The sequence below is a fragment of the Vulpes lagopus genome, chromosome 5 (genome assembly GCF_018345385.1).
Source record: "Vulpes lagopus strain Blue_001 chromosome 5, ASM1834538v1, whole genome shotgun sequence".
NCBI lineage: Eukaryota > Metazoa > Chordata > Mammalia > Carnivora > Canidae > Vulpes > Vulpes lagopus.
Window position 1 is genome coordinate 67,718,994 of NC_054828.1, and position 25,924 is coordinate 67,744,917.

General features: G+C 57.7%; 1 protein-coding gene across 1 annotated transcript; it reads left to right on the forward strand.

Moving 5' to 3' along the window:
- The first annotated feature begins 2,664 nt into the window (after window positions 1-2,664).
- Window positions 2,665-25,895, forward strand: CTDSP2 (CTD small phosphatase 2). Its single transcript, XM_041754641.1, has 8 exons — window positions 2,665-3,287; window positions 16,058-16,206; window positions 17,917-17,955; window positions 18,369-18,470; window positions 18,988-19,044; window positions 21,263-21,355; window positions 21,475-21,660; window positions 22,164-25,895. The coding sequence occupies exons 1-8, from the start codon at window positions 3,224-3,226 to the stop codon at window positions 22,287-22,289; spliced, it is 816 nt and encodes a 271-aa protein (XP_041610575.1). The 5' UTR covers window positions 2,665-3,223; the 3' UTR covers window positions 22,290-25,895.
- Window positions 25,896-25,924: the final 29 nt, after the last annotated feature.

The following is a 25,924-nucleotide window of genomic DNA, read 5'->3' on the forward strand; positions in this document are numbered from 1 at the left end:
ACAATATTAAATGTGTTTTTTGCTGTGGTTCTCTGAACTCCTGTGCAAAAGAGCACTGGTTAAGACACAGAATCAAGACTTATACAGCAGACGTGTAAGGCTACCTGCCCTGTGGCAAGTACCATGCTAGATACAAGAGACACACTAATAAATAATACATAATTCATTAGTCTCAATAATCTCTACCCATCTTCTGGCTGGGAAGCTGATAAGCAAACTGCCAGTGGCAAGGCAAAATGTTAAGTGCTCTAAGAGAGTGTATAGGAGGCTATAAAGGCCTGATGAGAGAGTGGGTATCTGGGAGGGCTTCCCAAGGAGGTGATGCAATTAGAGTTCTTAGCAAGAAAAGACAGTGACTAGGTTCTAGTATTTCCTCCTATTTCCTGTACATAGGAAAAGCACTCTGGAAAAGGTTCAAGAGTTCTAGTCTTAAAAGTCTAAAGACAAATTCTCGTCCTGCCTCCTCCTCTTAATAAGTTTGTAAGAAATCTTACCTTAGGGTAAGTCAATTAACCTTTCCAGACCCTGTCTCCTCATGGACAAAATGGGCATAAAACTGCTCTGTCAGCCTCAAAGAAATGAGAGATTCAATGAGACAGAAGAGTGTAGGTGAAAGTACTTTGTAAACTATGAAGGGGGAAGGGATGGTCTCTATGGATGAGAAACAGAAGCCCAGAGAGATGGAGTGTCCTACCCACCAGTACACAGCTGGAGGTAGCAGGTCTCTCTCAACCCTCTATTCTCAGCTCCTGCCTGCACCCTTCCTCCTCCCATCCCAACCGAACTACCTTGCTGAAGGGGGCGGGGTGGCCTCAAAAGCGGCCCCCCACCATAACCTGACTATTCAAGATTTATCTTTAAGAACCCTACTGATTTAGTGATCTTTTAATAATGATGGGAGATAAATATGTAAGAATGCACCCCTGGGGCACCTGGGTGGCTCAGTGGGTTAAGTGTCCCATTAAGTGTTTGACTCCTGATTTTGGCTCAGGTCATGATCTCAGGGTTGTGAGACAAAGCCGCCCCCACTCCCCCCCCCCCCCAGTCAGGCTCTACACTGGGCATGGAGTCTGCTTGTTCTTCTCCCTCTGCTTCTCACCCTGCTCATGTGCTCAGGCGTGCACTCTCTCCCCTTCCTTCTCAAATAAATAAAATCTTAAAAAAAGAAAAAAAAGAACTCCTCCCTTTCCTTTTCCGTTAATGAATTAAGATCTACCCAAACTCAGTTTTTAATGTTACATAAGCATCATTCAGATCTTCTGTAACAGCTTTCATTTTGGGAAAAAAGCATTTCCATTAATATGGTGTTATATAAAAGGGTTTTGTGTATGTGTGTGTGTAGGAACAGAAGAACCAGGCACCGTTGAGCACTATTAAGGCACACAGGCTGCTACACATCACAACCTCACGTGTACTCCTGAAGGAGGGACCATGGCGGGGCAGCTATTTGATGGTACCTTGAGATTTAAGATGTGACCTACTTGTCTTCCCACCCCCCTCCCACCCCCACCCGCCATGAGGCCTGGTGCAGGCTGGGCAATAGGAAGTGCAGAGGGAAGGCCATCATCTGCTCCAACTTGCCAGAGACCAGAGAAGTCCAGACCTTCTGGAAGCCCCTTCCTTGGTATGTGAGTTCCATTAAATCATAGACTATTAGGGTTGGGAGTAGCTCAGACGTCACCTAGTTCAGTCTCACTCTACATCACTCTGGCCGGCCTAGTCCCCCTCTTCCGAAGGCAGCCTCTGTCACCTGTGGACAGATGTAGCTCACTGGAAGGGGCCTGATATTGGGCTGAAACTTGCCTTTCTGGAGCTCTCACTTCTTGGGAGGGAAGGTGTGTGTGTATGCTCCTCACCTAAGGCCATGACGGTCCGGGGGAGGGGGCCTGAGGCCTAAGAGCAAAGAGGTGGGGCAGCATTGAGCCCCTGGAGCAAGAGCGTTTCCCTTAGAGACCTCTATCCATCTAACCTGAGGCTGGGACTACAGGAGAAGGGTGGGGGCACAGCATGTGAGCCCCGAATGGGAACGAGCGAGAGAGCGAGCGGCTTTGGGCAAAGCCCTGCAACTCAAGCCTCATTTGAACTGTAGGGGTCAGACCGTCCCGAGGTCATCTCCTGTTCTGATACTCCGGGGTCCCGAGTCCGGCGCCCCCGCTCCCCGCCCCAAATCCCTTTCGGGATTCAGTGGTTGTACTTTGATGTGAAACTGTGCGTCCACGATTCGAGGGCCAAGCAGGAGGTAGGAAAACTGCCCCGAGCCCTCCCATCCTGACCGGACCTGGGTGAGGATCCGCGGCTTCCCTGGTCACCCGAAGGGCGGAGCCAGCGCACCTTACGCGAGGAGAGACGCCCAGACGCGAGCACCCCCGCTCCGAGGAGGAAAGCCTGCGCGCCGAGGGTCCTTTTAAGTAGTTGGGGAGGGGGCGTGGCCGAGGGCCGGGGAGGCCGCGTCCGCGCGGGGGGCGGGGCGGGGGCGGGGCCGCAGCGCCTGGAATGTTGTTGGGTCCTCGCACCGCATAGTAAGGAGGGGCCACGCCCCTTTTCTCCGCGAGGGCCAATCGGAGCGCCGGAGCGGTTTCAAGTCTCCCCCGCCAGCCTGCCCGCCCGCCACCCCACCCCCCTCGGGGATTCGCTTTTTCCGTAAGAAAATAGCAAAGCTCCGGATGTTCTGCGGCCCCGGCCGCTCGCAGGTGGAGGGGCCCGGGGCCTAGGACGGGGCCGCGGAGAGGGAGGCGCTGGCGGGCCGCGGAGACGCGGCGTCCGGAGCCGCGAGGCGCGCGGGGGTGGGCGCCGCGGCCGCGGGTTGTTTATCCGGAGTACGGAGGGGAGGGGGGGGCCTGGAAACCGCCCCGTGTCCCATTTCCTCCTCTTGTTTTCGCTCCGGATTCTCCATGTTGGACCCAAACTGAGGAGCCCGGAGCTGCTGCCGGGGGATCGGGGCCGGGGGCACCCGGGGGAGCCGCTGCCCGGGCCGCCCGCCCTCCGTACAGGCCGCCTCCCTTCCCGGCCCGGGGAGGACGCGAGGGCGGGGATGTGAGCAGCTGTGGGAGCGCGAGCGTCGGAGCCGGAGCCGCAGCCGCAGCCGGAGCCGCAGCCGGAGCCGCAGCCGCAGCCGCAGCCGCAGCCGCAGCCGGAGCGGGCCCCCGCCCAGGCCCCCAGCCCAGCCTCGCCTGCGCGCCCGCCGGCCCCCCGCGCAGCCAGCCCGGGCCCGCGGGGTTGTTAGATGGAACACGGCTCCATCATCACCCAGGCGCGGAGGGAAGACGCCCTGGTGCTCGCCAAGCAAGGTAGGGGCAGCAACTTCCCAAAACTTTGCGTCGCCCCCGGCCGGGTGGGGGGCTGGCCCCGCCCGGGAGCCGCGGCCGGCCCCCGACCTCGCACGACCCCGACCCGAGCCCCCGCCCGCGCGCGCCCGCGGCCCGGTGCGCGCCCAGACCCCGCGGGGGCCGCGCGGGGCCCGGCTCCTGGCGGCCGGGGGAAGGGGCGCCCCCCGCGCAGCTGTCACCCCGGCCCGCGCCGCCGCCCCCGGCGGGCAGCACCGCCGAGCGGCGCCCGTCCCCGCGCGAGGCGGGAGGTGGGCGGCGGGCGGGCGGCGGCGGGCGGGAGGCGGCGCGGGGCCCTCCGGCGGCGGGCGGCGACCGCGTCCCGCGGGACTCGGGACCAAGTTCACCGCCCGGAGGCGGGGGCGGCCGCGCGGGAGGGGCCGGGCGGGGGCCGCGGGGCCCTGGCCGCGTCCTGCCGCCGTGGCGGAGCCTGCGAGCCCGACCCCGAGGCCCGGCGGGCCCCTCCCCGCCCGGCGCGCCTCCCCGGGGCCGCGGCTGCACACAGAGCCGCGTTTGTTTAGCCCGGGAGCCGTGTCCCTGGTTACATAATGCGCCGGATGGCATCGGCCCCGGCGTGGTTCGGAGCCGCGCAGCGCAAAAGTGCGAGCGCTCCGTGGGCAGCGGCGCGCGCCCCCGCCTTCCGAGGGCCCGGAGCCGCGCGGGGGGGCGCGGACGGCAGCGGCCCGGCCGAGGCCCCAGGCCGGAATCTCCCGGAGTTGGGTCGCTGCAAGCCCCGAAACTCTTTTCCCCTCCCCAACGTTCCTCCTCGAGCCTTGAGGAATGTGTCCAAAATAGCGGGCAGAATTTCCGTGGGGAGTAAGGACTAGTGTTGGGTGTTTTGTTGTTTTTGTTTGTTTGGGTTGCGGGGGGGCTGTTTCCGGAGAACTCACCCCCCTCCCCCCCAGACAGGGGAGAGCAGGCTCCTCGTACCAAATCCGGAGCCTTCCTGCCCTTCGCTGGCCCACCCAGGATAGGATGCACAGGGTCAGTACCGCAGTTGAACATACTGAGGCCTAGACCCTGGTTGGGGGGGGTCAGCTGGGGCTCCTCACTGTGGCCCACATCCCCCTATTTGGAAACATTAGTCAGCAGGTCGCTTATTCCTGGGGTTCAGTTCCCAAGTAGCTCCCCCAACTTGCCTAGGGGCAAGGCAGCTGTGGTGTCAGCCTTTCCCATTCCTGGAGTGGAGTGGGTGGAGGGGCAGCGGATGCTTCTTCCTGCGTTGCTGGCCCTTTCTTAAATAAGCTTGCCCTGAGGAGGGGGGAGCCTTGCCTAATCAGATCCCAGCCCCCCAAAAAGCCCTTGCTCTCCTGGCTGCATCACTGACTAGGCCTTCTGACCCCAGGGGCAACCTCACCTCTGCTGGCTGCCCAGCTGTGCTGAGGCCTGAACGGGGAGGCTTCCTGTGTTGAGAACTTGACTCCTGACTGTTCCCAATCTCAGCCCAGGAAAAGACTCCAGGCGGCCGCCAGAAGTGAGGAGATTGAGGTGTGGAAGATTCCAGAGGGGTCCCTGTTAGTGATGAGTGGGAAGAAGGGAAGAACGATCATGTGCTTCCCTGCTCTGGTCCGCCGGTCGCAGAGGCTCTGGAGGGTGCCGTCCTGGCGAGGGACTCACACCAGGAGTGAGAGCAGGATTGCTGAAGGGGCATCTCACGTATCAGCTGGAAGTTTCAGCCAGCAAGGCTAGTGGCCGGGGAACAGAATAGATGACAGCAGGAAGCAGAGCAGCTGGCTTCTTGACAGTGCTCAGTTGCCGATGTTGGTTGGATTTTCTTGGAGTTCCACTTTTTGTTTTCTTTTTGTGTGTGGTTTGTCCTTCAGACTTATCCCTGGAGGAATCTGAATTCTCAAGCCAGCAGCCATGGGTCTCTCTCTCTCTCTCTCTCTCTCTCTCTCTCGCGCGCTTGTTCTCTCTCTCTCTCTCTCTCTCTCTCTCACCCTCTCTCCCCTCCTCTCCCCCTCTCCCCCGTCTCCACCTCCCTCCTTCCATGTAATTTGATTGCATTCCAGAGAAGACATACTATTTTCCTGGGCCGCTTGGGCACCCAGCAACCAGCAAGCCAACTTTCTGAGTCTCATTATTTACAAATCCTGCATCCCTTTTTTTTTTTTTAAAGCAGGGGTGGGGAGTAGATGTTTTAATGATCTCCTTTAGGAGTTAGTTCCTTGCTGCTGTGCCACCCCCCTACCTCCAGCATCCCATCTCTATGCCCTGCCTCCCTTTGGAAAATGGGGAAGGAGTGTGAGGCAGTTTATTAAGAAGTAAATTGCTAGAAAAAGCCAAATTTTTCCTAGTCTGGGTGACTTTTAGTGAAGTAGTTTGCCATTGCAGGGTGTTTCTTTGTTTTTGTTTTTGTTTTGTTTTGTTTCCTTTTTAGCATCCTGTTCTTGGAGCTTTAAGGCTGTCTGCCTGTGTTGATGATTCAAAAGTAATTACAGTAAGGGAAGTAAAACAAAGTTACTGAAAGCATTGATGATAAAAGGACCAAAATTGGATCATCTTCCCAGACAGATGGGTGAAATGGCTTCCTGGTACAGCAAGGACAGGCTTGTGTGTAACATCAAAAGTAGAAAAGAAAAGTTAATATCAATTTGGCCAGAAAATGGCCATTTATTAGAGCCCCATACAAGGGTGTAACCCCATTGCTGGGAGGTGGTGCCGGAGCTTTGGAGTTGGATGGGGGGAGCTGAGAAAACAGGACCAACCCTGTAACCTCCCCGTGTGAGGTGAGAGGGTGGAGGCAGCCTCTTCCAGAGCTCATTGTGACCCGCGGGTCCTGGGGAGGGGGGGCAGGGGGCAGAACCCTTTTTGTTTTCCGTGAGACCCAATGACCCTTCCTCTCAGAGAGAGAGGAATCCTGCTGCCCTGAGTTGGATTCTTATATGTCAGACTGCACAGGTGCCAGTGGCTGACCATCCCTAAGAGGGTGAAGGTGAGTTTTTCTAGCTCTTGCTTTCTCTCCATCAGGAAGAAACTCTGCCTTATTTTCTCATGAAAAAGCTCAGACATCTTTCATTGTCGTTGTAGGTCAGCCCTTTACCTGAAAAGCTTAGAACAGGTGTTGTTGGGGCTCCCTTCCTTAGTTCACCCTTTGTGGGTGCTGGGGGCGGGCTTATAGCTGGCCCTCCCTCCCCCTGCCCAGGCTCTGTCTTGGCCCCCGTCTTGGCCCCCGTGTGGCTCTGAGTCCCCTCAAGTCTCCTTTGGGGTTTTTCCTCCATCTTGGAAGGGTGTAGGGCCTGGGGGGTGACCCAGAGGCTGTGTTTGCTCCCTCGGGGAGAGCCCCAGAGAGAGCTGCTAACTCCGCCCCAAAGTTGGTAAATTCCTAACATCCCAAGCAGCTTGTGCTTCTGCTGCTGCCTCTGACTTGCAGAGCTCTCAGGGGAGCAGGACTTTGCAAGCCCCTGAACCAGTCTTCGGAGCTGGCACAGGGGGTGGGGGGGGAGTCCTGTCTCCTCCCTCCTCAGCTGTCGGGGTTTACAGCAAGGCGGGTTCATCCTCCGTGGGAACATCCACATCCACTATGATCGTGGACTTTGCCAGAACGGTGACTGCCGGCGAGGGCCCATCACCCAAAGCCAAGGTGAATGATGCCTTTCTGTGGAGGACTGCAGGAAGGAAACGGGAAAGACAGACGATCTGTAAATGCACACGTACTTAGGGACAGATGTATATCCCTTCCCCTTCTCCGCCTTCTTCCTGCCAGCTTTTGGGTAATTTAGGCTCGTGTCTTTATCCCCATCTTGAGAGGTTTGCTGTTTGGCTGAAATGGGAAGGGGTGGGGGCCCAGGCAAAGTGTTCATTGTTACTTCAGAGAATTGTTCCAGGAGCAGAGTTAGTTGCTTCAGGCCTGGTGTACATCCCTACTTTTCCTATTCATGGCGAGACTTAACAGATCATTTTAGTGTTTGGAGTGACTTATCTGTGAAATAGAAATGTTGATTTTTCCGCTCCGTAATGCCTAGTACTTAGGAGGTGATTGAGAACTGTCCCTTCTTTTTTTACGCAGCTAGACCACCACTCTGTTCCTCCTTCCCCCCAAGGACACGGTGCAAACAGCACAGGGTCATGTGGCTTTTATTGTTAAAGACAGGTGGCTGGGGGTCAGAGGGGACACTGATGTGTGGGGGCTTGGGCCTTCTGGAAGGATCAACCTCTGAGGCTTGCAAACAGCCTTGCTGCACAGACCCTTTCTGTGTGCCAGTGTGACTTGGGATGGGATTTTATCTGCACTAATGCGAGTAGCATGCGCCTTGGGGCATTTGCGGCCCTGCCTGGTGCGGGGGCATCTGGGCACCGGTGGGAAGAGGCCGGTGGGAGGAGGCCAGGGGGCCGCGCACCTCCTGTGAAGAGTCTCTGAAGCCTAAACCTTCTAAAGCGGTTGCTCAGCCTTTCAGAAATGGGTATAATGAACACTTGAGCCAACTCTGTGCTGCGCGCTCACCCTGGCTGTGTTTGCTTTGAGAGTTAATGGGCCCAAGGAGATTCACATTTCTTTTAGGGAATTCTAGTAACAAGGAGAGAAATTAAAAAACTGGGGTTTTGAAGAGAAATTGATGTTCTTAAGCTATGTCTTTGCTGCTTTGGTTTCGGGGTGCAACATTGAGAAAGCACAAAAGCGGCATTAAATTGCTTTTTATCCTGTCTCCGGCCAGCTTGCTTGCAAAGCACAGAATTAACTCACTTGTCTTGGGGTCATGGGGCTGGGTGTGGCCCTGACATGATCCCCTCCCTCTTCTGAAATGGAGGCATAGTTCCCAACTGGGATGTAGATGAGCTCATTAACGTGTAACTCTTATAAAGGAACTGGTAGAAATCAAAGTGGAGAAGTTGACTTAGAACTGGAAGTTTCTCTGGACCAGAGGCCAACTAGAACAGGGTTTCTTTGTCCAGCAAAATGCCCAGCCCTCTCAGGTCTGTGTGCCTGCACCAGGTCTGTTACTACAGAATGGGTACTCCAGGGAGCATCCAGCCTCCCTCCAGGCAGGAGCTGCGGATGTCTTGTTTTATGGGTCAGCTATTCTAGGGGTTGGCCTTGAACCTGATCTTTGAGTAGACCTCCTGACATTTCCTTTCCCTTCGCAGGTGCTCCTAGTCCTCCCCTCTGCCCCCTATAATCATACTTTGCCCTTATTCTCTTTTTATTCTATACTTTTTTTTTTTTTTTAACTCTCTCGATGTATGACTAGCTTTTGCATTCTGTAGAATTTACTCTCCCCCACCCGCACTGTTCTCAGGGAACAAGTGTGGCCCCATTCCCAGTGAGAGCCAAGCAGATTCATGGGAAGGCTCAAATCGTAGAACACAGGCCTGTGGAAATGCCTTCCCAGTATGATGGATCCCAGCTCCTCTGTTCCCAAAGCAGAATGGGGCTGGGACCCCTCCTCCACAGGAACAGGGCCCTGCAAGAGGGGACAGCAGCCTTGGGTCTTTTGACTCAGTGATAGAGCCAAGTACTCCTAGAAAGGAGAACCAGACCCTGGGGTACAAGTCCTCTGGGACTGACAGAAATACAGCCAGTGAGATGTGGTGGGGAAAGGGACCAAGGGGACACTGGCTGAAGCACTCTTCAGTCCCGGAAGGGTTAGTCAAGGACCACTGGCAACCTTTAGGCATTGGCCCGCAGCCAGGGACACACATCAGGATCTCCTGTGACACTTACTAAAAATATAGGCCCCACCTTGGTGCTGCTGAATCAGAGCCGGAGCAGGTGGGCCAGGCATGTGTGTGTTCCAAACGCTCCCTATGATTCTGACAAGTGTCCCTGGAGAAGAGCCAGGTAAACACAGCAGTGGCCCCAACTGCCTGCTTAGCCCAGAGCAGAAAGCGTCCCCTGGAAGGATCCAGTTTAGCTGTTTGTTAAAGATCCTGTGGCTCCTAAAGGGGACTTCTGAAGTTTTCTGAGTGTGAACAGAGGAACGATTCTCCCCCAGGAGAGATCACAGACTATTTATAGAGCACTTACCATGGGCCGGATACTCTTCCTAGCTTTTTATATCTAGTATCTCACTTAATCCTTACAGTGACCTGTGAGATAGTAATTAATCCCTGCTTCCCAGATGAGGAAAACCTCTGCTGAGAGCTGAAGCACCTTGTCCAAGGCTACACGGCTAGCTAGTGTCAGCCAGGACCCAGACTCCAGAGTCCAGCCTTAACCAGGACCTACACTGCCTCTCATTGGCATTGTGCATTCCACTTTTTAATAGGGCAAGCTCCAGGTAAGCTGAAACCACCTTGTAAGGGACCCTATAATGTAGACCTTCTTTTTTTTTTTTTTTTTTTTAAGATTTATTTATTTATTTATGATAGAGAGAGAGAGAAGCAGAGACACAGGAGGAGGGAGAAGCAGGCTCCGTTCCGGGAGCTCAACATGGGACTCGATCCCAGGACTCCAGGATCGCGCCCTGGGCCAAAGGCAGGTGTTAAACCGCTGAGCCACCCAGGGATCCCCTAATATAGACCTTCTCCCACTGGCCTGTGAGGAAACTGAGCCACAGAGAGGTTGTGCCTTAGGCAAGACCACAGCGCAGTTTGAGAGGCTGAAGTGGGGCAAGAGCTAGTTTCTTGACTTCTGGCTCACTGCTTTCTCAAGTGGACACACCTACACTGGTTGGCTGATCCAGGTGAAGCTGAGAGGTGTGGTAGGAGCAGGTGAGCTTCCGTGGAGGTAGGACAGACTCCCCGGCTGACTTCTTCCAGTCCTTCTGCAGAGACCAGCCACTGGAGGAAGAAGGAACTGGTTGGCCAACCTCAGTGAGAGAGAGAGAGTGTGAGTGTGTGATGGAGACAGACTGTGATTCGTTTTTGTGGAGTCCCAGAGAAGGTCAGTTCCTAGGTTTGGCCCTGCTACCACCTCTGCATGTCATCTGGAATGAGAAGAAATCTCTATGACCAGTGTGAACATTTGGAGATTGAGACTGAGGGTAGGCTATGAAAGTACCCTGTGCTTAATGACAGGCCAGGCCCTAAGCTCCTATAATTCCCAAAGCTCTGTGGAGTAGGTATTTAGTCTTCCCATTTTACAGATGAAGAGCCTGAGGCCCAAGGCCACACACCTCTGTGGTAGAGTCAGGATTGAAACCCAAGTCCACAGCACTTTGTGTAAGCACTCTATTGTTCACTGGTTGGAGGAGACGTGGTTGAGGGTCCCTTTGTCCTGTGCCTTCACCGCTCTCTTTCTGCATCTCACTCGTGCGGGAGTCACCAAAAGCAGGCCTACGTAGCCGGAGGGGGAAGAGGTACTGGATTCTTCGTGGCTTTCTACCAAATCAGGCATTCCAGGAGTCAGCCAGAGCCAAAGCAAGGGCCTCAACAGCTACCAAGAAGGTGTCTGTGTCCTGCTTGACAGGTTTCTCTTAGCCTACCAGCCTCCCGAGGGACCTGTTCGGCGCCTCCTTCTGGGAGGAGAGGTGGGATGGGGTGGTTTCCAACTTCCCCCGCCACAATGACGTCTCTGCCCTAGCTGGCATGCTGGGGCGAGGCCTCCGGCAGAGCCAGGAGCAGGATCCAGCCCTCTGGGCTCTCCTGGCTGGCATCTCTGGTCTGTCTCAGCTGCCACTCTGGGCCATTGATCGCTCCCTGACATCCACGGAGAGCCCACTGGGCCTGGGGGCCGAGCCTGCTGCTGACACGTGTGAGGAAGCGGCCCCTCCATCCCTAGTCCAGGACCTGTTGTTGCTTCTCGGCATGCCAGCCCCACCCCAGCACGTTTTTGAAGTAGGATTTTAAAATCTATTAGAGCCGCCTAGGAGGGCGTTTGGGCAATAACTTGTATAAAGGCTGAGTGATAGGGTATCTTGATCATGTTTTAGAAGTTGCCCAGAATCCCCTGGTCCTGAAGCAAGTCCTTCTGAAGGGAATGTCCCAAAAATCAAGGCTCGGTGTTGAGATGAGGGGACCAGATTGCCGACGGGGGCTGGGAAAAGGCAGGGGGCAGCTCGTGACCCCAGCCGCACCCTGCAGGTGGCCTTTAGGCCCCGGGACTGAAAAAAGCCCTTCTTTCTTTGAAGCAGGAGACACAGGGAGCCCTCCTGCCCAGAGACAGGGCTAACGGAGACCCGGCCCGGGAGAAGGGCCTGGATGCTGGTGGCGGGGAGCACGCACAGCGCGCTGTGGGAACAAGACAGCCTGGCTGAACTGCCCTTCGGAGCCTCGGGAGCGGGGCTGAGCTGAGCGGGGCCGGCGGCCTGCCCCCCGCCCCCCGCTGCCCACCTGTGCCCGGGACGCCCCTCTGTCCACCTGGCGCGGGTGGCCTGTGCTCGCAGCGGGCCTGGGAGGCCGCCTCTGCGGGGAGCCCCCGTCAGACGTGTCTTGGCCGCAGGGCCCAGGCAGCTGGCCAGGAAGGGCCGGAAATGCTCCAAATACTCTCCTTCCTGCGCCGGCTGGGGGAGGGAGGCCCCTCGGAGAGGCCATTTTATAGTGATGGCCACGCCGAGCCTCTGCTCGGGGGATGGGAAATGGAGGGAAGGCCGCCCCAGGAGGGAACCGAGGAGGCGGCCTCGCCTGAGCCGGCTGTTGCCCGGCCTGCGGGCCTGCCTACCCCTCCCAGGCAGACCTGAGGACTTCCTTTGCTGGGACGCGAGGCTGTGGTGTTGGCAACAGTGGTGTTTGAACCTGACCTTCAGAACAAGGTTAAAAATAGTGTCGTCCCCGCAAAGGCAGCCCTCGGTCTGCGGGTGCCCGCGCCGCCCGTCCTCGCACGGGCTCCTACACAGGCAGGCGGCGGTGGTGGCAGGAGGGGAGGCGGCCCTGTGCCTGCAGAGGGTAGCCAGGGTGTTTGCCAGCCCGAGACGCGGCTTCCTAGTGGATGCGAGAGGAGGGGCTGTTCCCACCCGTGGAACCGCTCACAATCATGCTCCTCCGTCCCCCTGCGCTCATCCTCTCTCCTCCAGCTGCACATGCTGGGGGGGGGCCGGTCCCCTGCCGCTGGCCTCCTCCGGCCTCATCCGGCCAGGTCCCCGTGTTGCTAACTAGTGGTCCTCTCCCCTCAGATAGTTAAAACGAGCCCAGCACTTAGCTTTCGTCGCACTGCACGTCACTGTTTGCCCCTCCACTGGGGAGTCAGGCCGGGGTGTCATCACAAGTAGTGGAGGAGGACGGCGGGGCTCACAGAGGCTTCGGTCAGGTGAGCCCCAGCCCCGGTCAGGTGAGCCCCAGCCCCGCCTGGCTCTGGGAAGCCTCCCAGCAGGGACCTGGGGGAGCTGCCTGGCTTCCTGGTTCTCAGCTACCCCGACCTGACCCATAAGCCAGAGCTCCCCTCACAAGGTCTGGCTGGTCCTTGCCAGATGTTGGGAGCCCAGAGAGCAAGTGCGCCTCAGGAGAGGAGGGGCATCCACAAAGCGCCGTAGCAGGAGGGCTGAAGGAGGGGAGCAGCTGGTTCGGGGCTCCGTGGCATCCAGTGGAACCCTGCCCTCCCTGGTTGGGAGACCATACGCAGCCTGTAAATCCTCTTGTGCCCGGTGCTCCTGTCCTGGGAGGGGGGCCGGTACACCTCTGCGTCACACACGGAGCGGAGGGGTCAGGGGTGGCCCGCACCTGGCTGTTGGACACGACACTGGAGGAGCCCTCTGAAAGGCTCTTTGACACCAGTTTCAGATCCCACTCTGACGAATGTTCCCGCTCACCCTTAAAGCCACAGAACAAAGCAGGTCTTTGGCCAAAGCTCCTGTCTCCAGTCCCTACCCTTCTCCCTCCCCCATTGTCCTCTTGATTTCCCGGAGGTACCTGTCAGAGCAGGGGCAGGGTGGGATGGGGTGAAGCCAGCCCTGGAGTGGAATCCCAGAGCCTTGAACTGCTTTACCCCTTGCACCTTTCATGGCCCACCCAGGAGGACAGCTGGGAAGGGTGCTGGGCCCCAAACTCATCCTTTACCTTCCTAGCCTAGAGAGGAGCAAACATTCTGAGAGACTGAGCGTCCCCCCACCGCCGCCCCAAGTGTTGTAGGAATAAAGATACCTGATCCCCCGGAGCCATCAGGGCGGGGGGGGTGGGGGGCAGTGGGTCAGACTCCTGGCGGATCTGGGTTCAGATCCCGTGTGCTCTCTCTCTGCATTGGTTTCCCTTCTGTGAAATGGGGAGTCCGTGCCTATGGATGGGCTGTAGTGAGGATTATGTGGGGCGACAATGGCAAGTGTCCTTGTACAGGCCTGGCACATCTTCAGTTCACAGTAAACATGACCGAGGCCCAGAAGGACCGAGTGGCCCGTGCTCGGCACCTTCCTGCCGCAGAAAGGAGGCTTCCCTGTTTCCAACCCCCCGGGCCGTTGCCCCTCCCTGGTGAAGGCTTCCACAGGTCCTGGCTCTGTAGAAACGACAGGCCCTGGGCCACTCAGCGGTCACAGCCACCGAGCAGCTGCTCTGCATGGGCCCTGGCTGCTGAATGTGCCCGGCCTCGGCCGTTACAGGCTCTGTGGGGAGGCAGCCGTGCTGGGGGGAGACTAGAGAGGCCGCGATGGATGCTCAGAGGCAGCATCCATAAAGGCAGGGGCACAGACAACCCGGGACGGACTGAGGACGTGTGGGGTGTTGACCTTGCTGCCGTGGCCCGTGGTCCCTCCACAGGCCCACACTCTGTGCTCCAGAGGGGTCAAGGCGTTTGTGGTCTCTGAGGCCCCGGGGGCTGCTGGTGACTTCGTGTTTTTGAGAAGACCTGCGTCACCTGCTGAGTCCAAACCTCCAAACCGAGCTGCGGAGCGCCCCCACCACCCCCCCCCCCCCCCCGGGGCCGGCTCCGTCTCTGGCTAAACCGCCTCTGCCTGTTGGGCCTCCCTCAGTGGGCACCATGAGGCCTCCCCATGGCCCTGGCCAGCTGCCCCTGTCACCCCCCTGCCTCTCGGGATTACTCAGCCTTTACAGCGCCTGTCACCAAGATGCCGAGAGCATTCTTGATGGCCTCTCTTCAGGAAAGGCTCGGGCTGTGTGGCCTTTTAAGAAAGGCTCTGTGCCTGGGTTAAGCCTCTGATTGTGGTTCTGCGTGGAGAAACCATAAACCAAAGGAAAAGGGGTGGTTCAGCTTTGGTCTCGGAGCTTTGTGTCAGCGTCTGCCTAAGTCCCCCGCCCGGGGTTGAACGTGGGCCCCACGGGCAGGCGGGGAAGCCGCCCTGATCGCTGCGGAGACGGGGAGAGTCGGGGAGGTCCGTCCTGCTCTTGGGTGCTGGGCTCCGCTCTAAGGCTGGGCTCTCTGGCACAGGGGCCTTTGTGGGGCAGAGGGCCGGGGCAGCTCCTGCATCGAAGGCACCAGCCCCAGGCCCTGGCAACCTGGGCTCTTTCCTCCAGGCCAAGGGCTCAAGAGTGACACTGGGTCCGCGGGCTGAGGCTGGGACAGCCTGGTCGCTCACTCGGGGTCCTGCCAGTGTCGGGGGGGGGGGGGGGGGGGGGGGGAGGTTTTGTCCCCGCCCCCCCCCACCCCGGGAGCGTGAGAGCTCTGAGGCGGGAACTGGGCCTGCACCTGCAGGAAGCCTGGCTTCAGTGGAGTCAGAGCGAGCGGGCAGTCCTGGGCGGCGCTGAGCCCCCGCCGCCACCCAGTGGCCATGTCGTCACCCTGGTCATCACCCTGTTTGGGGGATGGGGCTTGGCTCTCCACTCCCCGGGGTGCAGGCGGCTGCGCCGAGGGCCAGCAGGAGGCCACCACGTCGCCCCTGCCACCTTTGTGGAGGGAGTGCTCAGGAAAGTCACCCTTGCTGCCGGTTCTGTTTGCCTCCGCAACGCTCCCCAGGACAGGGGCTTCCAGATCCCCTCTGTTTCCTGCACCAGGGTTAGCCCCGCGGGGGGTGAGCCGAGCCATGGGCACCATCCCCGAAGCCCCTCCCGCCCCACAGCCCGGGGCTGGGCCTTCCCGCAGCGGCCCCGCGGCGCCACCTCCCGGCCGCGGCGCCCTCACCACCTCCTGCACTCGCCCGGGCAGCTCCTATAAGCAGGAGGCACCAAAAAGTGCTCTGAAGCCCACTTCCCGTCGATCTGTGATGCCGGTGGCTGTGCGTGCCGGTCTGACCTTTCTGGGGCCGCCTTGCCAAGCCTCCCGTTTAGGTGGCCTTGTGTTTCCAGAGCCTGGATTAGCAGGGCAGGAGCACGCAGCTGCAGCCTAGAAGCAGGGCCCTCAGCCTAGGGTGCCTCCCAGGGGCTTGGCCTGCCCGCGGTTTATGGGTCAGGCCTTGTGCCCGTGCACTCGGGGTGCCCGTGCGGCCGGGGCGGTGAGGGAGAGTGTGGACGCCTCCCTGCAGCTGCTGCTGTGTCAGTTCTCTCACCTGTTGCCCCGGCCTGGCCTCCGTTTTGCGGCCGCTGACCTGGCACCTCGGGAGCAGAACCGCAGCCCCACTAACGAAGGGGCCTTAGGTCTCTCCCTTGTCTAGAGCAGCTAGTGTTGCGAACTGGGGTCTGTCGGGGGGGCATTTTCGCTTTGGTCAGCGTCACTGTTGAGGGTACCTTCACTGTGCTGCTACGGGGGGCAGCGCGGCAGGACCCCCGGCTCTGGGACCTGGCCCCCTCATCAAGTGCCTCTCCCCTGCCGTGGAATGAAGACCAACTTCTCTGCATCTCATTTCCCAAGCCAGCGAGCCTGCTGTTTTCCTCTTTAGAGACATGTTGGAATGAGCCTGGGCACTTCAGTGTCTGTCATCTGCGGGACGAGCGGATGTGCTGTGTCCCGGCAGGGCTTACAGTTCGGAGGGGATGTGTGCACAGGGTCCCTTTGGACAGAGTTGCCCTGTAGCTAATGGCTCATCTTCTGTCTGCTCTAGGCCTGGTCTCCAAGTCCTCTCCTAAGAAACCTCGTGGACGGAACATCTTCAAGGCCTTTTTCTGCTGTTTTCGTGCCCAGCATGTTGGCCAGTCAAGTTCTTCCACTGAGCTCTCCGCATACAAGGAGGAAGCCAACACCATTGCTAAGGTAGCTAGATGAGGCTGGTGCGGTGCCAGCAAGGGCGCCCCTGCAGCCGCGGCGTAGTTTGCCCTGAAGTCTCAAAGTCTCTGGCTCAGAGGCCCCTCCTCTGTCTTTCCTGAAACATTCCATCTCCTTTCTCCTGGCTTCCCTTTGCCATGTGGGCCATTTGGCCCTCCCTGGAGTTTCTGAGAGCCCCTTCAGGCCGGAACCTTCCAGGTTCCAGGAACTTTGCAAGGCGCTTTGCATATATTATCTCAGGTTATCTGTAGGGCAGCCCTGCTGGGAGGTTCACGGGATATTCCCACTTACACACCTGGAAACTGAGCCAGAGGCTTTGTGTAGCCCCAAAGACTTACTGGCTCCTAAAGAGTCCAAGCTCTAAGGTCTCCGGCTGCAGCTCCTATGTTTGTTGTCCGTACTACCCAAAGCTGTCTTCCAAGTTACCTGACTTCCCGGGAAGCAAGGAATTGAAGTTCCGCCACACCTTGGACACCCTCTTCCAGCCCTCCCACCCCGGGGGTGGGGGGGGGGTGTGTGTCATAGAATAATGCGGATAATGGATGTCTTTGAGCCTCAGGCTGAACAGAAGGTCTGTCTGCATCTCAAGGGTGGGGACAGCCCAGACCAAAACCCCACCCGCTCCTAAGGCCCTTGAGTACTTCTCTCAGAAAGATCAAGGCCTTGCTGTCCTTTTCCTCTCTCATAACCAGACTGAAGACGTGTATGTGTCAGTGTGTTATCCAGTAGGGGAAAATGGGTTAATAAAGTGCAGTCTGACAGTATTACTTAGCAATTGATTTTACAGAGTTCACAATAACATGGAAAAGTATCGAGTTGCAACATTAAATCAAAAAGCAGAATATGAAATTACCTATCGCGGGTAGAAGCCGCTGAAGCAGACCTGAAAGAAATACGCTAAAATGCCAACATTAACTCTTCCTAAACGCTAGGATTTTCATTTTTTTTCAGGGCTTCCATTAAGGGCACGAATCAAAAAACAAAAAAAAAAGGACACGAATCACTTTGTACAGCCCTCACAACATTTTTATTACTAGCAAAATGCCGGGGAAGCCTTCTGACCTCTCTGTACTCCGCCTCTCCTCACGTTCCAGACCCCACGTTGTGGGTTCACACTGGCGTACGTGATGTTTTGTAGGGGCCCAGCACCCTCCCCCCACTGTGTATCTCCCCACCCCAATAGAGGGTACAGAAAACATGTGTTCTCTAAGGGAAGCTTGGGCTCCAGGACTCAGCAAGAGGCTGAACCACCATGCTGAGGAGTTCCAATTTTGCTTCTGCCTCTGATTCCGTGTCCCTGAATCAGCCACTGGGGTGCCCTGTTGCTCAGTTTGTCCAACCTAGAGGGAGTGGCAACTGAGGATGGAGACACTGCCTTCATCTTCATCAAATCTAGTGATGAAAGGCAGTACTGCCTCCCCCCCTTACCTGTCCAGCTCTTAGGAAAAGTCACTTACAGAGCGCCTGGCTGGCTCCATCAGTAGAGCGTGAGACTCTTGGCCTTAGGGTCATGAGTTCAAGACCCATGTTGGGCATAGAGCTTACTTTAATAAAAATGTCACTTTTTTATGTCAGGCCCTTCCACGGGGCTGGGGTCTTGGGGAGAAAATAACCCTCCAGGCCTGAGGTGGAAGCAGTGGGCTTTAGCTGGGATGGCGTTGGCTGCCTGGCCACTGACTGCCTCCTCTTCTCCCACAGTCGGATCTGCTCCACTGCCTCCAGTACCAGTTTTATCAGGTATGTGAGTCGAACAAGGTACATGCTCAGAAGCCCCAGACCCCGTGATCACTTAGGGTGGTGCCCTCATTCCTTAGTGCCTGGCTGCCACCACCTTGGGGAGCCATTTGTCCCAGATACTTGCTGAGGGCCCGTTCTGTGCAAGGCATTAGATTTCGGGGGACAGCTGACCTCTGTCCCACGCCAGCCCTGGCCTGCATCTCAACATGCAGGTCACTGCGTAGTCCAGTGGGAGGCTGGAGCTGAGCAATTTCTGTCTCTTCCTCTAGCTCTTGGCCTTCAGATTGCACCTCATCTGGGTTGAAGTTGGGGGTTTTCTGTACCTTGCGATGAGCCCAGTTCTTCCCAGAGTTCTGAGGAGAACACTTGGGCTTTCTTGGTGGCTGACCTCAGCAACCTGGCTCTGGTTTCAGATCCCGGGGACCTGCCTGCTCCCAGAGGTGACAGAGGAAGATCAAGGAAGGATCTGCGTGGTCATTGACTTGGATGAAACCCTTGTGCATAGCTCCTTTAAGGTAACTCCACATGTGGAGTTCTTCCTCCGTGCATCTGCAGCTGGCTCCTGTGTCTAACTGCAGGTGCTTGCAGGGCGCCTCTGGCATTTTGGCCCTGCTGGCATGACAGGTACTCAGAGGCCGCACTAAAGAACGTGGATTAGGAATCCCCGCTCCCCTCGGCCGCTGCCGACAGTCTTGGGCTGCCCCTGGTCATGCAGCCCAGAGAGCCACTGGGGCTCTGAACAGGGCAGCCCTGTCGGAGGGTCTGAACCAGCCCTGGACCTTGCCCCCCCCACCTTCGCGTATGGTCAGGGTGTTGGTTAACTCAGGAAGGCCCTGGGACTCTCAGGTAGAATCGGGGGTGGTGGTAAGCAGGGAAAGCCAGGAGGGGATACTGTGCTCCTTAATGGGGTGGTGGGAGGAGCTTCCTGGGGTCCCCGAGATCTGTCCCTCCTGGCTCCTCCCAGGGGACAGTGCAGTGGCTGTGGCAGGAGCTTCCCACCGTGCTGACCTCATTGACTTTTCTACCTTCCAGCCAATCAACAATGCCGACTTCGTAGTGCCTGTAGAGATTGAGGGGACCACCCACCAGGTGAGCTGCCTGCCAGGCCTCAGCCAGCCCAGAGGCCTGCGGTCCTCTGCCCCCTCCGATCTGCTCCATCAGTTTGTCCCTTTCCTGCAATTTAAGCCTCTCCTTTATTGGTACCTCTTACACTCAGGGCTTTATGATCTTTAAAAAAAACAAAACAAAAAACAGCCTCTCATCCCCTCTTCTAGCTGCTTTTTTTTTTTTTTTTTTTTTTTGCTTTGCAGCCAAGCTGTGTTTAAAATCAAATGTCACTCAATAAGAGAAATAGCTGTCATTTACTGAATACTACCCCCTGGCCAGGGGGGCCAGTGCTAAGTGATGGCGTTCTCACTAATCTGGAGGAGTTGCTGTCTCTGCCTGTTCCGGCAAGGAAGCCAGGGCTAGCTGTCTTCTCTCCTCCTGGCCCACCCACTCGGTCTAGCTAGTGACTTTCTTCCTCTCCAGCCCTGGCATCTCTTCCCCTGTGAAGCGTCTCCACTTCCCCTCCCCTTAGGTCCCTGCACTGGATTCTGCCCCAGGAAATGCTATCAAAGAGCACTTCAATCCAAGTAAGCTCAGGCTCTGGCCCTGCATAACCGGCTCGGTCTGGGATCCTGTGGTGGTGGCTGTGAGAAAACATTTACTCCAAAAGCTTGCCCAGAAGGCCTGCCAACTGGCCCGGGAGTTGAGGACATCAGGAACAATGCTCTGGTAGCCCTGATACCTGTTGGCATGGCCTGGTCAAATAGAAAAGTTACTTACAGGGAGGGTGAGGATGAGGAGTCACCACGATCCTGTGTCCGTTAGAACTTTATTTTTTTTTTTTTAAGATTTATTCATGAGACACACAGAGGGAGAGAGAAAGAGACACAGGCAGAGGGAGAAGCAGGCTCCATGCAGGGAGGCTGATGTGGGACTCGATCCTGGGACTCCAGGATCACGCCCTGGGCAGAAGGCAGGCGCTAAACCACTGAGCCACCTGGGCGTCCCTCCCTTAGAAGTTTAGTTCCCAACACCACTGCCTCCCTACTGAGGCCCAGCACCTGCTCAGGACCAGGCTTGGCCCTTGGACTGCCCAGGTCTGTGCAGCTTCCCCTTACAGTCCAGTTGAGGGTATGGAGATGTACGAAGCCTGCAGAGAGAAGATGAAGGCATATTTTCAAACAGGCCAATATGCACTGTGAACTCCTGGCTTGACAGGGAGAAACATGCATCTTGAAAAAGGGCTGAGATTAACATTGGGGGGTGGCTCCCTTCAGAAGGTGGGTTTTCAGCAAAGAGTAAGGAGGAGATGCCAAGCTTGATGAACAGCCAGGAAGAGGGGGAGGGACCTGTTAAAGGTTGAAGAAGTGGCAGATGCAAGGGAGCCAAGTTGTGGCTACTTGGAACAGAGGGTTCCTGCTGCAGAGCCACCAGGGGCCTGGGGACTTGGTGGCCAGTTAAGGCCACCTCCAAGGAGGGAGAGAGGCATGGCAGGTGCTCATTGAGCAGGGAGTCACATGGATGAGAAGCTTTGAAGGAATGCCTCTACTCCCATGGAGGCTGGTGCGCAGGAAAGATCCTGGAGACAGTAGCATGCAGAGTGAGGAGGGGCAGGCCCATGAACCTTTTAGGCCAACGTGTACAAGGTCCTGAAAGGTGGACGTGAGTGTTAGGGATGGCTGGCTGGGCAACACAGACCACTGTGGGACACGAGAGCAAGACGTGCAAGGTGTCCGACCTGCAGTCACTGAGGGAGTCACTTCTCCCTGGCACATTTCAGAGAAGCCGGGTGAGGATGTGAGGTTTCACAAGTGCCAGTGACCTTGCCTGTTGGTGACCCGGACAGACTGCCCCTCCAGAGCCAAGGACAGGAAGCTCCCACAGAGGCTGTGGCTGGATTCAAGTAATCCAGGATAGGCTGTTTCCGTCTGTGAGGCCTATTCTCGATTACTTGTTTCTGGAGGCAGCTGATGGTCCGCCGCCTGAAACAGAGATGGCTTCTGGGACCCGGGCGTGTGCATTTCTTCCTTTGGGGGGTCGGGGTGGGGCGCCCAGCCCGCCGAAGCCTGGTGAGGTGACACCAGTGCCCCAGCCTGTGGGGCAGAAGGTGTCCAGCCAGACGGCCCCAGAGGTTGGGGTGTAGGGGCCGCAGAGTGAGGTGCCCACCTGCCGGCCGCCGTTGGTGGACGCGGTGATGGTGACCGTGTCCGGGGCTGCCCCCCACCCCACGGCCCCAGCAAGCCTCTCTGCCCTCCCTCAGGTGTATGTGCTCAAGAGGCCTTATGTGGATGAGTTCCTGCGACGGATGGGGGAACTCTTTGAATGTGTGCTCTTCACTGCCAGCCTGGCCAAGGTACCTGCGGCGGGAGGGGAGGCGGTGCGGCCGCTGGCGGCACCCCTCGGGGTAGGGGCGGGCGGGACGGCGTCAGCGCCCAGCACCCCCTCTCCTCCTCTCCTCTCCTCTCCTCCCAGTACGCCGACCCGGTGACCGACCTGCTGGACAGGTGTGGGGTGTTCCGGGCCCGCCTGTTCCGGGAGTCCTGCGTGTTCCACCAGGGCTGCTACGTCAAGGACCTCAGCCGCCTGGGAAGAGACCTGAGGAAAACCCTCATTCTGGACAACTCACCCGCCTCCTACATCTTCCACCCCGAGAATGCAGTGAGTGGTCGGACCGCCCGCGGCGGGGGGCGGGGCTGGAGAGGAGGGCGGGGCCGGCCGGATGGTGGGGGCGGGGCTGGAGGGGAGGGCGGGGCCGGCCGGATGTGGGGGCGGGGCTGGAGGGGAGGGCGGGGCCGGCCGGATGGTGGGGGGCGGGCGGGGCTGGAGGGGAGGGCGGGGCCGGCCGGATGTGGGGGCGGGGCTGGAGGGGAGGGCGGGGCCGGCCGGATGGTGGGGGCGGGGCTGGAGGGGAGGGCGGGGCCGGCCGGATGGTGGGGGCGGGGCTGGAGGGGAAGGCGGGGCCTGCGGGAGGTGGGGAGGGCCGGGTCTGTGGGGTGGTGGGGGCGGGGCTGGAGGGGAAGGCGGGGTCTGTGGGAAGGGGTGAGGCTGGAGGGGAGGGCGGGGCCTGCGGGAGAGGGGACACACACACACACACTCACGGCACCCTGCCGGTCTCCTGGGGAAGAGGCGGTCAGATTGACGTCACCCCTTCCCTGCCACAGGTGCCCGTGCAGTCGTGGTTCGATGACATGGCAGACACGGAGCTGCTGAACCTCATCCCCATCTTTGAGGAGTTGAGCGGAGCAGAGGATGTCTACACCAGCCTGGGGCAGCTGCGGGCCCCTTAGCCTTCCCCGCTCCAAGCGATGGCCATCCCAGGAGGGGACCTTCCTACACTGTGCCTTTATGACCAGCCTGACAGAGCAGAAGCTGAGCCTCTCACCCAACGGGGCCTGGGGATAGAAGTGGCCGCACAGGGCTTTAGGACGGGATAGATGCGAGGTGGGCACGTATCAGACCCAGACCCTCAGCTTGTCTGCTCCTGAGTTGGGTTCCCAAACGTGAGTGTGTGTGTGTGTGTGTGTCCGTGTGACTGTGTGTGTCTGTGTGTCTCACCCTGAGTGGTGGCCCCCCGATAGAAGTGTCTCAGGTGGAGAGAGAAACTGAAAGATGGAGACTCCCCAAGTTAGCGTGTCTCCTCTCCAGTCACCCTGAGAGCCCCTGAGCTCGATCCAGAGAGGACTGTTGAAGGCTCTGTTGCCAAAGCCATGGCCTTTCCTCGGTGTCAGAAGGCTCGTGCCAAGGAGAAAGGGTGAATCAGAGGCTGCCTTCCGGTATCCCACGCACACGCCTTTCTGAAACCTTTCTCCAGCCAGCTACCGCAGACAGAAGACAACATGTCTGGAAAGATGAAAGCTTGTTTCCAGAACCAGTGGCGCCTGCAGCCATCAGGTCCACCTGCCTCCAGCCGAGTGCCTGGCATGGGCTCTCTCTGTCTCCCTGAGGTGTGGGCACCAGGCCTGCCTTCCTTGTCACCTAGCCATAGCCTCGAACCTGTGGGGAAGGAGGTCTTCTCCCCGCCTGGAGGAGGACAAGTAACTTTTCCGTTCTTTAGACTCATTTAAAATTCTCTTTCTAAACACAGAGCGTTGGGCCTGTTTTGTTTCTGACCAAGCTGCAGTCCAGGGCCTGAGATGAATGTGGGAAGCCTTGGGGGTACAGGGAGGAAGGAAACCCCCAAACCATGAATGTGTGTCCCCTTGGCTTGTAGATCAGCTGAGCTCGGGACTGTGTCCCTCCGTCTGCTCTTCAGGGATTCTCTGCTGGTGCTGGTGTGAGGACTTCTGTTCCAAAGTCCGGGAAGGGCGCCCCAGCCCGGCCCCTCCTGTGTCCGGGGCAGGGCTCTTTCCTGTTGTGTCTTCCCCGGGGCCTGTCAGTGCCTCTCATTCTGCTCCTGGCTTGTCCCTCCTGGCTGTTGCTTTGTCGCTCCAGGGCCTCTGAGGCGTTCCTGCTCTTCCCGGGAACAGCGTTCTCATCTTCTGTTTGCCAGCTTAACGCATATGCCGCCTCCTGTCGCAGGTGCGAGCGAGCCCGGCACACACCTGCGCTTCACGTGGCTCTCGCTTCCAGAGTTTCTTAGTAGTGAATTCTTTAAAACAGAGCCACGAAACAGAAGTTTCCTGAGGATGGAAAAGGAGAAGTGCTGCTGTAGTTGGGAGCACAAGGGCCCCCCACAAGGGAGCCCCACCTCAGCATCACTGCCTTAATTATGGCTCCCCTGGGGCTGGCTGAGGTCCTCACTCCTCCCTCCCTATAACTCTCCCTCCCTCCGAGGCAGGAGGCACTTCCTTTCCCCATCTCTGCTTTCACTGAGGGCAAGGGTCATAGAGCATTTGTGAGTTGCTTCAGGTGAGGACACCCCCACTCAGGACCCCCCCCCCTGTTATCCTTTTCAGTGTCCACACACGGGGTCAGCCTGAGGAATTGACCTGTTCTGAGCAGACCAGGCGGTGGAGCAGCAGCTTGGTGTTCTGAGTGGTAGTGGGCCGACTAGAATCTTCCTCTAGCGCTGTGGAACCACCTCCCCTACTTGTCCCAAGATTGTGTGGCCTTGCATTTCCCAGTGGTGTCACAGTGGAAGAGAGTCCCCAAAGTACGTGTGGTCACTGGGGTCCCGCAGGCAGGGGAAGAGGGCTCCGGCGCTAGCCAGAAATGATGCCGCCTGCGGGAGAGTGACAGCTTCGGATCCTAGGGTCCTGGCTAGACCTCTGTCCTCACACTGGAAGGGGCCTCTCTCCAACCCCCACCCTGAGGGTTAACCCTGGGCCACATCCGCCCTCCGGGCCTAGCCAAGTTTTTCTGACCAAATAAGCAGTAAGAGGCTCTAAGCTGATCCAGTTCCTAGGACCCTTTGTGCCCTCTTTGGGTTTCCGTGATTTTCCAGGTGAAGGGAGAGCCCGTGCCACCCCCTTTCCAATCAGGCTCGTCCGAAAGCCCTGGGTGGGCCTCGTGCCCGGAGCCCAGGATAGCTGGGCGGGCTTGCCCACTGCCCCCGCATGATACCCCTGCCCTCTAGGCCTTGTTCCCGGCAGAACCGTGCCCTGCCCTGCCGGTCGGCAGGTCCTCAACAGGAATATCCTCTTCCCTTTTTCCCCCTTCTCCTGCCTTCTGCAGAGAAGGAGCTTGGCCAAATAAACCTAAACCAGGTCCGTCCGTGTGGACCGGAGCCAGCCTGAAGTCATTATATGCTGTCTGGTTTCCAGTTTCATAGTGTTAGGGGCAAGTGATGATTGCAGAACTTGCTCCTCGGAGGAACCTGGCCAGACTCCGTTTTGGAGGAAAGCACGATTGGGAGGGAAGCAGTTTAGCCCAGGATCTGTTCTGGGGCTCCCCACTGGCCCTCGCCGTTGAAAGCTGTCTTCAGCAGGTGGGGGGCCGCTGTGCCTGGTCAGCCCCGATTCACGCCATGCCCGCCACGTTCGGGTCTGTAAGGTGCCTCTTCGGGGACACAGTGTGTCTCTCTGATTGGGCTTCTAAATCCAAAGCCTGATGTTCGTGTCCCTCTCATAGGGGGAGCTTTGGACACAGGACCAGTCTGGAAACAGTCAAGGTGAGAGTTTCCACTCTGCACATTGTAGAGGGGATGCTCTGTAGGCCCGTGGGGCCTTTACCCTAAGAGAGGTTCAGCACATTTGCCTCCAGTTAACCCGGGACCTTCTGTTTCGTTCCCTCCCACCTCCCAAAGATTTTGACCATTTTGTAAGTGTATAAACTCACCTCTGTTATTAACAGTGGCCCAGAAGCATCTTTGTGCTAAAAGCATGGGAAGTCTATCCAGGCAGCCCTTCCTTGGGAGATGGATCCCGTTCCCATCTGCCCCTGCCCCGTTCCCCAAGCCTCATTCAGGAGGGCAGCCCCCACCCACGGAAGGCTGTCCTGAACCCCATGTCCCAGCCAGGCCAAGTGTCTGTGGAAGGTAAGCCTGTTTGCCCCTTCAGCTCTTCAGTCTGTCACCACTGTTGTTCCTCAGTCACTTTTTGTAAAAATGGGGTTGGTTTTGTCTCTTTTTTTTTTTTTTTTCTTTTCTTTTTAAACGCCAATAAATACTTGCATTCAAGCAGGGGAGAGAAGGCAGGGGTGTGACCCCCTGGGGCAGACCCTCCTCTCTGGGCCCCAAGAGCTTTGCTTATAGTCCCCCCACATTTGACACATTCCATGTCCTGCCGCTTTCCCCCTCAAGATGCCATTTGGAAGGCAGGGGGTCTGCTTCCCACTGTGACTGGGCTATGGGACACTGACTACCTTGCTTACGGATTCATGGTTTGATAAATTTGTTGTATTCAAAAACTTGAAATGTAGGACGCCATTAAGTGTCTGTTTATATTTTTGGAATATTTGTATTACTTACAATTAATTAATAAAAGCGGGTTTAAAAAACCCATCCAGGAATGGGAGCTGCTTCCTGACCCTGGTGTCGTTCATT